General features: G+C 46.5%; 1 protein-coding gene across 1 annotated transcript in view; it reads right to left on the reverse strand.

Annotated features, from left to right (window-relative positions):
• LAP3 (leucine aminopeptidase 3) overlaps window positions 1–10,631 on the reverse strand; it is a 28,903-nt gene extending 18,272 nt beyond the window's left edge. Inside the window, exons 1-6 of the mRNA XM_040487386.1 lie at window positions 10,484–10,631; window positions 8,007–8,122; window positions 6,624–6,678; window positions 6,046–6,151; window positions 4,811–4,970; window positions 2,555–2,719 (exon numbers count right to left, since the gene is read on the reverse strand). Of these exons, the coding sequence (XP_040343320.1) occupies window positions 2,555–2,719; window positions 4,811–4,970; window positions 6,046–6,151; window positions 6,624–6,678; window positions 8,007–8,122; window positions 10,484–10,585 (704 nt within the window). The 5' untranslated portion in view covers window positions 10,586–10,631. The remainder of the gene's footprint in view (window positions 1–2,554; window positions 2,720–4,810; window positions 4,971–6,045; window positions 6,152–6,623; window positions 6,679–8,006; window positions 8,123–10,483) is intronic.
• Window positions 10,632–11,887: the final 1,256 nt, after the last annotated feature.

An 11,887-nucleotide genomic window follows, 5' to 3' on the forward strand; every position in this document is an offset into this window, starting at 1 on the left:
GTAAAACTCCTAAAATGTGCGACATAATGCTTCAATGATCACTTCCTAATTGCTTTCTGCATGTTCTTGAGCCAGTCACTTGATTCTAAGCGTTTCCTCAACTATTAAATGAGGTCAAAGATGTATCTGTCAGAAGATTAACTATAGAATTACTGAGAGCTCATCCATGGTGCGTAATACAATGTCGGATAACAGTACAGACTCAGTAAGTGCTTATTACTTGATTTGCTCCCCCTCATCTGCTCACACATATCCAAAGTTTGAATGCAAGATAAAGTTAGCGAGGCTCTGAAACCACAAATGGTGCTTAAAAACAGTTACAGGGTCCACTGCTTTATTTTTTGTATTTCTAAAATGACACACACACACAAAAAAAGAACAAAAAAACCTAACCAATAAAAGAAAACAACAAAGAAAAACCCTCATAAAGCTACACTTCAATGAGTGAACTAAAGTATCGCCTTTCTTTGCTTTTTTAGAATTGCTGGAATTTGATCTTTTCAATGTTGTGACACCATTTCTCACGGTTTCAACTGCAGTTTGAGATGTCTGCTTGAAATGGGAAAACTAGTAATTATTTAACAAACACGGGATCGCTGGGGATGATCTAATGGTGGTGCCAACCAGAAAACAGACGCCATATCACTATTCCTCGTAGGCAAGGGATACAAAGGGCTTTGTACTGATTTCTGGCCACAGTAACTAGGCCAGGAGAGAAATCCTACACTCCTACCGGCCAAGCAGAAACAGCCATATCCAAGGAGTGCTCCTCCCACACTTGACTACCCATTCGTTAAAACTATTAAACTAGGGGGGCGCCTGGGTGGCTCAGTCGGTTAAGCGTCCGACTTCGGCTCAGGTCATGATCTCGCAGTCTGTGGGTTCGAGCCCCGTGTCAGGCTCTCTGCTGACAGCTCAGAGCCTGGAGCCTGTTTCAGATTCTACATCTCCCTCTTCCTCTGACCCTCCCCTGTTCATGCTCTCTCTCTGTGTCTCAAAAATAAATAAATGTTAAAAAAATAAAAAAAAAAAAGAAACTATTAAACTAGGGTTGTGTCATGGAGAGATGGCCGCCAGACTCTAGAGAGAAAAGAACATAAAGACAGAAGGATGACAATTAAAAACAAAACAACACCCACTTCAAAAGCAGCAAGGCTGTATAACATGGGCATTTTTTAATCACAAACTCAGTACTTGATGCCTTGTTAAAATCCTGTCCTTCTGGAAGTCCTGTCTGTATTTCTCTGATTCGTACCCATCCACGCTACAGCCGTCAGATGCAGCTGCCTCAGTTTAATGAATTATACCGACCTGACCCACCTCCTCTGTGGCCGAACCTCCCCTTGGCTGGGCTACCAGCCCCGCAGTTTCCAAGGGACCACCAAACACATGCTTCTGCACCTGAAATGCCCCACCCCACTCTCTCCATCTGCTAATTTCCAAGGAACCTCCAGACTTTGCTTAGGCACCCTTTTCATTGGCAAACTTTTCAACTTTCCCAGAACCCTCCTTGACTATTGCTTGGGCAGGATCCTCCGCACACCCCCATTTTCCTGCCTGTTCCTTCCTATAAGCTCCTCACTTCTTTGAGGTCAAGGACCACCACCATCCACATTTGCGTGCCCAATTCCCAGGCACACAGGAGGCACCCTCACTGGTGTGTAACCACACAGTCACTATCTGCTGACACAAAGTAGCTCTGGTGTCTCCTCAGATCAAAAAAGTAACAGTCTTTGCCAAGACACCTTTAGAGAGACTAAATGTTGCTACAAATTAAACATATGCTAACTGTTCCAAATATCTTATCAAGCTCTGGATTTTATCTTATCAAGTGCATCTTATCAAGTGCTGCATTTTCTAAAAACTATACATTTTTATTCACTCTATCTAGACCATAGGGATTTCCCCAAATAACGTGAACTCCAGTCACAACTAAGTACTGAAGATATTTTAAATGGAAGCTCCCCTGAGATACAACACTGGTAGTAAACAATTATCTAGGTAAAGCAAATATCCACTGACTTATTTTAATCATAAATTTCCCCCAAGGTCAGACTTGTTTTGCTTACAGGGTTATGGGGAGATCACAAGAGGGTAACAGAACCTGGAGGGGTAGCTTTTACCTCCCACAGCCCAGCTGCTGACGATGACCACACAGGGCTGCCCAGGAACCAGCTCTGGTACCCAATTTAGGAATCTACAAGGCAGAGATTCTCATTTCATGCCAACTTAGGCATGCTGTGCTCTTTACTTATGTCAAAAAAAGATAGAAAAAATTCACCAAAACAAGATATACAAATTATCAAAAAGCTAAACGGTTACAATTTGATCCAACAATTCAACTCCTAGGCACACACCTAAGAGACATGAAAACATATGTTCATACAAAAACATGGACATCAATGCTCAGAGCCGCATTATTCATGGTATCCAAAAGGTAGAGAAGCACCCGAATGTTCACCAACTGATGGCTGGGTGGGGAGATGGAAATGAAGAGTGCCTGCTAATGGGCACAAGGTTTCTTTTTGGGGTAACTGACATGACGCTGAATTACCTGACGTGAACCTCTGTCTTACTACTAGCACTCTTGAGATTCTTCTCAATAATTTCAGCAAATCTGGTTGGCGTCATCTCATTGGCTGGAGTCTCCATCAGGTGGCGTGCCAAGTTCTGTCCAGAAGCAAAGAGGACTCCCTTCTGCCAAGCCTCCTGGTCCCCACTGGTAGAAGAAAGCACAAGGTCACCACGAGACAGCCTATCGAGACACTAACTGTGTCGCAACTAGGAGGGCCCTCACCCTATAAAAACAAAAGACAAAGACTACAGGTGCAAAACGGACACATGGGACCTGGATCATTCTCTGTGCTCTGACCTGGGGGGGGGGGGGGGGGCAACGTACAAGAGCTAGAAAACACAGCCCTTGCTGAGCTGAGTCAGAGGTGGTAAGCATTTTGCATTTCATGTGCATGAACAAGGGGTGGACTGATGGGTCTCTGAAGCCCTAACTCTAACACACACTGATGGAGGAGGTTTCCACATTTCCAAAGGCCCACGTTGTCCTCCTTCACTGCATCAGGGATGATGCAGCCTCCAGTGCTCACTGGACAGCAAGCACACTGCAAAGTCCTGAAGTGGATGTGAAGGTTTTTCTGCCTTCTCTGTGCCTGGGTCAGGGCTCTGAACACCACCACACCAAAGGGCAATGACCAGCTTGAAGAGAAAGGACATGCGCATGTGTTTCACGATCCCAGCTCTTCTTCCTTTCCTTTTTTTTTTTTTAAGTTTGTTTGTTTATTTATTTATTTATTTAGAGAGTTAGTGCACATGAGTGAGGGACATAGAGGGAGAGAGAGAATCTCAAGCAGGCTCCTCACTATCAATGCAGAGCCCAACCCGAGGCTCAGACCCACAAACCATGAGATCATGACCTGAGCTGAAGTCAAGAGTCAGATGCTTAACTGATTGAGCCAACCAGGAGCCACCACCACCCCCCGCCCCCACCAGATCTCCTTATGCACAACAGGAACTAATACAGGTGGCACAGAGACAGATAAAACAGCTCATAGTTTGGAGGGTTTACCACATGCCACACACTTGACAGTGTCTTTCCATCGTCATAAAGGCCCTAGGAGGCTGGAATTACAGCTCTACTGAACAAACGAAGAACGTGTAACAGAGACTTCAATCACTTCACTGACGTTACTCAGCCAGCAGGCAGGGGAGCCAGGATTCAAAGCCCGACTGCCTGGTCACGGGGCCCTCGTTCCAAACCAGTCCATGACAGCTGCCAACCACCGGGCTGTGTCCTCACAGCCCCACCTCTTGAAGGTCTCACCTCTGTCTGTTCCTAACAAGAGAGGCTTTATCTCTCAGACCCCAGGATAGGGCTGCAATATAGCAGGTGCTCATTAAGTCGGCTGAGAAATGAGTCTCCCCGCTAGACCACAAGGGCAAGGACCATAGCTCTTCCTCTGTGTATCCTGGAATTTAACTCAGTGCCTACAGATGCTGGCTAAATGAAAACTGTATCAAAACCTGCTGGTGGGGCGCCTGGGTGGCACAGTCGGTTAAGCGTCCGACTTCAGCCAGGTCACGATCTCACGGTCCGTGAGTTCGAGCCCCGCGTCAGGCTCTGGGCTGATGGATCGGAGCCTGGAACCTGTTTCCGATTCTGTGTCTCCCTCTCTCTCTGCCCCTCCCCCGTTCATGTTCTGTCTCTCTCTGTCCCAAAAATAAATACAAACGTTGAAAAAAAATAAAATAAAAAAAAAACCCACTGGGGGGCACCTTCGTGGCTTAATTGGTTAAGTGTCCGACTTCAGCTCAGGTCATGATCTCATGATTTGTGAGTTCAAGCCCCACGTTGGGCTCTGCACTGAAAGCATGGACCCTGCTTGGGATTCTCTCTCTCTCTCTCTCTCTCTCTTCTCTGCCCCTTCCTGGATCATGCTGTCTTTCTCAAAAATAAATAAATGAATAAACATTAAAAAAGAAAGAAACAAAGAAACCTGCTGGGACCTACCTGTCACCTTATTCCCTCCCTCTTCAGAGAGCTAACCGGGTCTGGCTTCCTAGTAACCAGCAAGCATGGAGGGAGTGGGAAGCCATGGGTCAAAATGTGCACATGGCGAAAGCCAGGAGCAGAACATGGACAGTTACCATACTCTTAAAATGGCTAAGGTGATGCGGGAGGTCACAGATAAGCCATGTGGCAGTGCCCGTACTAAAAAGCTCGTATGTGGTCATATCCAAATGTCCCACTATCTGAAGGTCAAGAAATGCAACCCCGGGCCTGGCTTCGTTCCATCACCTTCCGTGGAGCTTTGCCGATACGACTACTTTCTTCTTCTGCTTCAGGTCATCATACTCATAGAGACCGAGCACTGCTCCTTCCGCAGCCGCCTGCGCATCTCCACAGGGATCCACCTCCACCGAAGAGATCTCCAGGTCCTGAATCTGCCTGCACCCCGCTTCAGAAGGACAGAGGAACCGGAAAACTGGAGTCAGTCAGAGGCGACTCACTAGCGAAAGGCAGAGGCACGGTTGTGGGCTGAGAAAAGAGGACTGGGGTTCAAATCCCAGCTGACACTTGACCTTTCTGAGCCTCCATTTCTCCTTCTGTAAAGTGAGGAGGTGTACATGCCTCACAGGTTGTGGAAGACAGACTCACAGATAAAAGGACTCATCTAGCTCCTGGAAGAGTGGGCCATCAGAAGTGGCTGCTGTCACCATATTACTTCAGAAACACTACAATCTCCTGATGAAGCTTCCCAGTCACCAAGAGAAGAGCTTGCCAGATTAGCAATAGCAAAGAACTGAGTCAAGTACATTAGTAACACAGCACTTTATTAAGATCAGGTCAGCAAAAAGTTGCAAATAAAAGTTATGAACGAATCACTCCCCGTGAACTTTGAAAGTAGATTTAGCAAGCACAGATGAAATACACAGAGCCAAAGATCAATCAAGCTAATTGCCACCGCCTCAGCGATGTCTTCAAAGCGTCTTTAACCACAGTCTCTGTGGTAAAGGCCTCACTCTGCTGCTCAGCTTTGCAGTGACTCAGCTGCGTCTTCCTCAACTTGTAAACCACGCACACGGCCAAGTGGGACAGGCACCTACCTTTGGTAAGCAGTAATAAACAAGCACCCTGCACTTTGCAGCCCTTTTCTCTGACTGGTAAAAAAGAGGAATCCACATCATTTAGAAGTTGGGCAACATCAGGTTTGTATTACAAAAAGCAGAAAATCCACTGTAACTTTCTGGTAAAATCGAGCTCTAAGGTCCTACTACACGAGTGAATAAATGGTCTGAAAGCTCCAAACACAAGCTATGGAAATACCCAAACTAAAACTCCATAAGCTAACCTTCTGTAGACAACATAAGGCCAGGCATACGGTGTAAGAGAAACTGAATATTTACTCAGATGAGGGTTTTCTGTGACCGCAGTCAGGTGGTGATTAAGAGGATAAAATGAGGGGAAGAGAGAATTTAAAGACGACATCCTCAAGACTCTCCATCAACCTTACACTTCACAACGGTAATGACCTGCCACAGCAGCTCTGATGTTTTCTTTGCCTTCATGCCAGTTTTCCTGCTCATCAATTCCAGCTGTCTTTCTGCCGAGGCCGACCACCACCACGCTCGGGAAGTCCTGTTCGGCACACACACAAAATCAACCACTTCCTGTCTTTAAAACATCCTTTTCAAGCAGGAATGGTACATGAGCTCCCACACAACTACCTTCGCCTCAGCACAGGAACTTCACTGTGTAATTCGGTTATTTTGGGTTTTTTTTACCCTGTATCTTGGTAAAATTTTATCACTTGTGTATTTAAAAGGTAGAGTGAAGATAATCCTGCAAATAATTCTATGTAATTTGAGTACAGAAATTCTATGGCAATTGAATAAAGAAAGTCGATAGACTGAGGAATGCAGGAGATGCTGTGCTATTTGGCCGCAAACTGCCTGTCAAATCTAACTAGTATTTATGGCTTAATACGGTGACAAAAGCATGCAAACAATCTGATAGGAAATTTTCTCCATGACTACACAGTCCCCATACTTGGCACTCAGGAGGGTGCTCACTGAGGCTTTGCCAAATGAACCTAATCTTTATCTCATACCTCATGCAGACCATAAAAGGTTCGGGTTTTGCCTGCCTTCAGAGGAGGTCCAGATCTAAAACAAGAGGAAAACAGGTTTTAAAATCTAGTTTGCTCTGCTCCTTTGGGCAGTGACATATTCACACCTTTAGGTTTATTATAATACTCTGCTGCTTCCGTGAGTTTGCTGCATTTATGCTTTTATCAACATACAGAATTCTCACAGGTCTGATTTTTCAGCTGCAGCACTTCTAATTCTAGCTCAAAAATTATTCAGCAAACTTCCACATTACAGTTCATACAAATTTATATGAAAACAACTGCAGAAAGCAACAGCATGGATGGGTAATGTGTGGCTACAGAGGAGAGCGGAGCCCCAGATGAAGGCGAGCCTGAATCCCCCATCTTCATCATGGTTGACCTGACTGTGGTGTTCAGCCTGGAGACTGTTGGGGTGGGTGGGGGGGGTTATATACAGATGGGATACAGTTCAATTTCAAAACGAAGCAGATGGCAAAGCCTTATAGCTAGAGGGCTGGATGCCCTGGTCCCACAGCTGGTAGTTATCGGTCAGGAAGGCCAGGTTGAACTATACTTTGTCAGGCTGGCTTTTGCATTACTGACTTAATCACAGCATTTGAGAAGGTGGTCTACTAGTGAAGGACTGGTCATTGAGAAGGGACACAAGTTCTGTTGCCTGGTGATGAGACAATTACTATGATTATCAGATTACATCTATTAGATTCTAGTAGGTTGATCTATACCCCACATAGTATGTACTTGCAGTGGCTTTATGTTAACACTTCTCTTTCTGCCAAAAGTGGCCCGCAGCTCAGAGGACTTAGAAACTCCAATGTTTCCCTACCTTCTTTAAACTGTAGCTAAACCAAAAGTGCTCCAACTATAGGCCCCACCCAGACTTATTGACTTAGAATCTGTAGTCCAACTATAACCCCAGGTGATTCACTTTGAGACTCTGAGAAGCTCCTGAAACTCAAGGCACGCCAAGAAAGGAGTGACACCCTCAAGCAGTTTTGAACTAGTCCAGGGACACTGTCCCCCATAAGTGAAGGGGCATTAGAGGAGGCAGACAGGCTGGTGGGAAAACAGATGGGTAGGAAGAAAGTGAGCTAAGGAAATCTGGTACTTTCCAGATCCTTCTGGGTCAGTCTCTCATAACATGTTTGTGATCTGAAGTAGCATGACTTCCCAGAATTGTACACCCACCCCTACTAAAAGGCAAAGTACCAAAGTGCATTCCAGGCATGAATACTTTCACTTCTACTGAGAAGATAGCAGCCAACTTACTTCCGTTCATTTGTATCTACTAACAAAGCATTAAAAAAAAATTCTCTTTCGATTTCAGGGCGTTTTAAAAACCAGAACCCATAGGTGAATACTTACATGTTCAAAACTTCCCTCAACTTTCCAGACACTAATTTATCGAAATTCTCTCCTGCACTTGTAAACTGCGGCACATCGTCTTCTTTTTCTTTGCTATAGATTCCTAAAACAAGACCCTGAGAAAGAATAAGCCGGGAAAAAAAAAAAAATAGAATATAATTACAGTAGATCCCTTAGGGAGACTCAAAGGTCCCCACATTCCAGAAGCAGCAAATAATTCCACCCAAACTGCATTCCCCTCAAGGACAAAGCTGAAAAAGAAGCAGGTGCTGGGCAGTCCGCTACACTCACATCCTGCCTAAAAGTTTCAAATTCCTGCCAAAGCAAGGCTGTAAGTACTACCTGTCCTGGGTCTTCCTGGTCTCTGCCAACAAATGACTTTCACCAAATAAAGCGTTTCCTTTTTTACTTCCAAATAAAGAAGGGCAGAAAGGTGTTTTGAGAATTTGTTTTAAGAAAACAAATTCATTTTTTAACCAAGTTAGGCCTCAAAAGGGGTTCAGAACAGGCCACCCCAAAATACGTCACTTGGGCATATTGATTATTTTGAGCTAAAGACACATGAATAAAAAGCAGGTGCAGGAAAGGCTCTCTGACATCCCACTTTCCACCTAAAAGCAGGGCAAAAAATTTCCCATAAGAAAGGTACTTGCCTGTACTGAGAAGAGAACATTCTTATCACCAGAAACTGGGAGTTGACATTAAAATGGACCTACACAAACAAACCTACTAAAATCACCCTTATCTTCCATTAATTTCCCCCATATACTTCCTAGTCAGTTACATAGCTTACTGCCCCAGCCCAAGCCCCTTTGTCTTGTCACACCCCCACAACTTCTCACTGTTGAAAAAGGTATGTAAGCTTTTAGGCCTCAGGCACTTTGGGTCTTCATTTTCCTTTTGAAAATTCCCATGTACGTGTAAAATCATCAAAAAAATTTTGTTCGCTTTTCCCTGTTAATCTGTCATATGTCCGTTTAATTGCCAGGTCCAGCCACAGAACCCAGCCAAGTAGAGGGAAGTTTTCCCTTCCCCACAATCTTCAAATGCAAATCTCAGGTATCCTGGGACACGATCACAGCAAAGCCAATGGCTGCACCTGCCAATACAAATAAGCACTCTGGCCAACTCATAGGCTGAAAGAGAAGAAAAGAAAAAGGAGGCATCTTCAGAGAGGCAGGAGGGGCAGGAGCAGAGCACTGTGCCCAGTACTTAGGCAGCTTACCCGTCAAGTCTCCAACAACTGAAATAAGGAAGTCACCCTAGGAATCACTATTTGCCTTTGCAAGACAATTTTTGACTTTAAAATGTTTTCTGCCTTACAGCAACTCTGTGAGGTAGAAAGGACATGTACTCTTCTTCCCACAGACCAGGAGACAGAAACCTGGTGCAGTAATACTAGCCCATGTGCAATAACAGAACTGAGCAAGAATCCTAATTACCTTCTCTGACAGTCCTTCATCTTTGCCACAAAATCACACTGGTACTTGGACCAAACAGCATCCTTTCTCTTTTCTATCAAACAAAAACACCGCTTCCTTGGCATAGCTTTCCCGGCTTCTAATCTTCCTAAGACTGCCCACTGCCCAGTATTTGGTGAAACCAATGAGGAACTGAGGAGACAGGAGCCAGCTGCTGTCTGGATAGGATGTTGCACAGTATTGGAAAGAACACGGGATAAAGTATCTGGTCCACCTGCCACACAGAGGGAGGCCTGAGCTCAAGTAGCATCTAGAATATTCCTCACCAGGGTCATTCTTTCTGGTTCTCAAGCATGACTCCCAAGTCTGTGCTCCTTTCACCGAACCATCCCCCTTCCAGATCCTCACCGCAATAGTGACCTTCGTAAGTTGTTTTTTTTTTTTTTTTAATCAATTGGATGGAAAAGGCTTTTCTCCCGCCAAGACGCTCTTCTTTTGATTTCACGAAGATATAGGTGTCTGTGCAAAGCCCTTTTCCCTAGAGAGACACTATTTTCCCTCTAGAAACTCTTTCAGACAATTTGCTCCCGGTGGACCTGTTTTCCTGGTCTTCCACTTCAGCAGGCGGTGGGAGCTGGTGGGAGTGGGGCCCGAGGGGCCGCCTCTGGAACCTTAGAGGACGCTGCGCTGCACCTCACGAAACGTGAGCTTCGTCCTAGCTACGGTGACAGCCACACTGGCACCATCCCTTCCTGGGGCACAGCGAGGACTAAACAAGACAATGCATCAGGACACGGTAGCTACAGCTATCACTCTCTCTCGGCCAGAGCTCGGATCCTAACACTCCCCCAAGCAAAAGAAGGAAGGGAGCGCACCGCTGAATGCTCGGGGGATGGGCAGCCCAAAGCCGCCCGCCCCTGCCAGAGCCCAGCTCGGCAAAGACAGTGAACTTTTGAACCGGTTTCGGCAACTTGGCGCAGAAGCCCGGACACCGCGGTCTCGACCCGCCCCGAAGCTCCGGTCGCCCCGCGCAGGACTCCCGCGGCGGCCTCTCACCTTCGTCATGTCTGCGGCAGCGAAACCCCGTCCCCAGACACGATTCACGCCCAGACGTCGGACGACAACTCGCCCAGCAGCCGGAAGGGGCAGCAAGAACATCTTCCCGGCTCGGCCCCAGCACCGCCCTCCAGCGAGCACGTGGCGCTCTGGGAGGACGGGCGCGTGCCGGGGGGGTGGGGCTTTCGGGAACGGCGGGCGCGCGCCCAGGGGGCGGGGCAGGTGCCAGAGAGCGTGCGGGACTGGAGTCTGAAACGGGGCACAAGGTCACCAGGGGCGCGGCTTTTGGGTGCGGCCGGCTTGCGCGTGCCCGAGCTTGGGCGGGACCGAGCGTGCTTGCGCCTGGCGTGGGACAGGGCAGATGCCAGGGGGCGGAGCGCGCAGGCACGCACCATCAGACTGGACGGTGATGGGACGGACGCTAGGGCGTGGCGAGGGCTCGGGGGCGTGCCAGCTCTCCGACGAGAGCGCGAGAGAGGGGCGGAGTCGCGGTAATGGCGTACCACTAGGGGCGGGTACGGAGGCGGGGCTCCAAGGAATCCCCGGGAGCTAGGAAGAGGAGTGTGGTTTTACTCCAACAGGTCCAAGTAGTGAAGGTGGTCCTATCGAGTTATTTTTATTCATATCCTCTTGGGGAACTTTTTTGAACTTCTGTCTGGCCCAGGAGTGTAATACGTCAGTTAGCCCAAATGCTATTTTTGAAAACAGGAGCTTTGTGAATAGTGTTCAATATTTTAACATCATTTTCCTTTTTCTAAAAAAAAAAAAAAAAAATTAATGTTTATTTATTTTTCAGAAAGAGACAGAACACGATCAGGGAAGGGGCATAGAGAGAGGGAGACGCAGAATCTGAAGCAGGCTCCAGGCTCTGGACTCAAATCCACAAACCGTGACATCATGACCTGAGCCAAAGTCGGAAACTTAACTGCCTGAGCCACCCAGATGCCCCCATCATTTTCCTTTTTTTGAAAGGGTTTTAGGGGTTTCTGGGTGGCTCAGTTGGTTAAACATCGGTGGGACTCTTGACTTTGGCTCAGGAAGGAAGAAAGAAAGAAAGGTATTTAAAAATATAAATAAGAGGATTTAAAATTTTTATTGTAAAAAAAAAAAAACCCACACATGGTTGAATGCAACTCTGAGAACTTAGAAGCACAAGATGAGTTACAAAACCATCCTTAATGTTATACCAGTGTCTGATCCTAATTTTAGCTGGATCTTTGATTTTAGCTTCGGGCACAGGGTGGTAGCAGGGATCCACCAACTGAAGTGTGCTTCAAGGACCACAGCATTTACATTTTCATATACTTAATGGGAAGGAAGAAATAAATCTCACAGCCCCCAAGTAACTTTAGTCCTTACCAAACAGTATTATTGGCCACTTAGGGATGTAAGACAGTCTTTGAT

This window comes from Herpailurus yagouaroundi, unplaced genomic scaffold, assembly GCF_014898765.1.
Source record: "Herpailurus yagouaroundi ecotype Mexico unplaced genomic scaffold, PumYag 28, whole genome shotgun sequence".
Classification (NCBI taxonomy): Eukaryota; Metazoa; Chordata; class Mammalia; order Carnivora; family Felidae; genus Herpailurus; species Herpailurus yagouaroundi.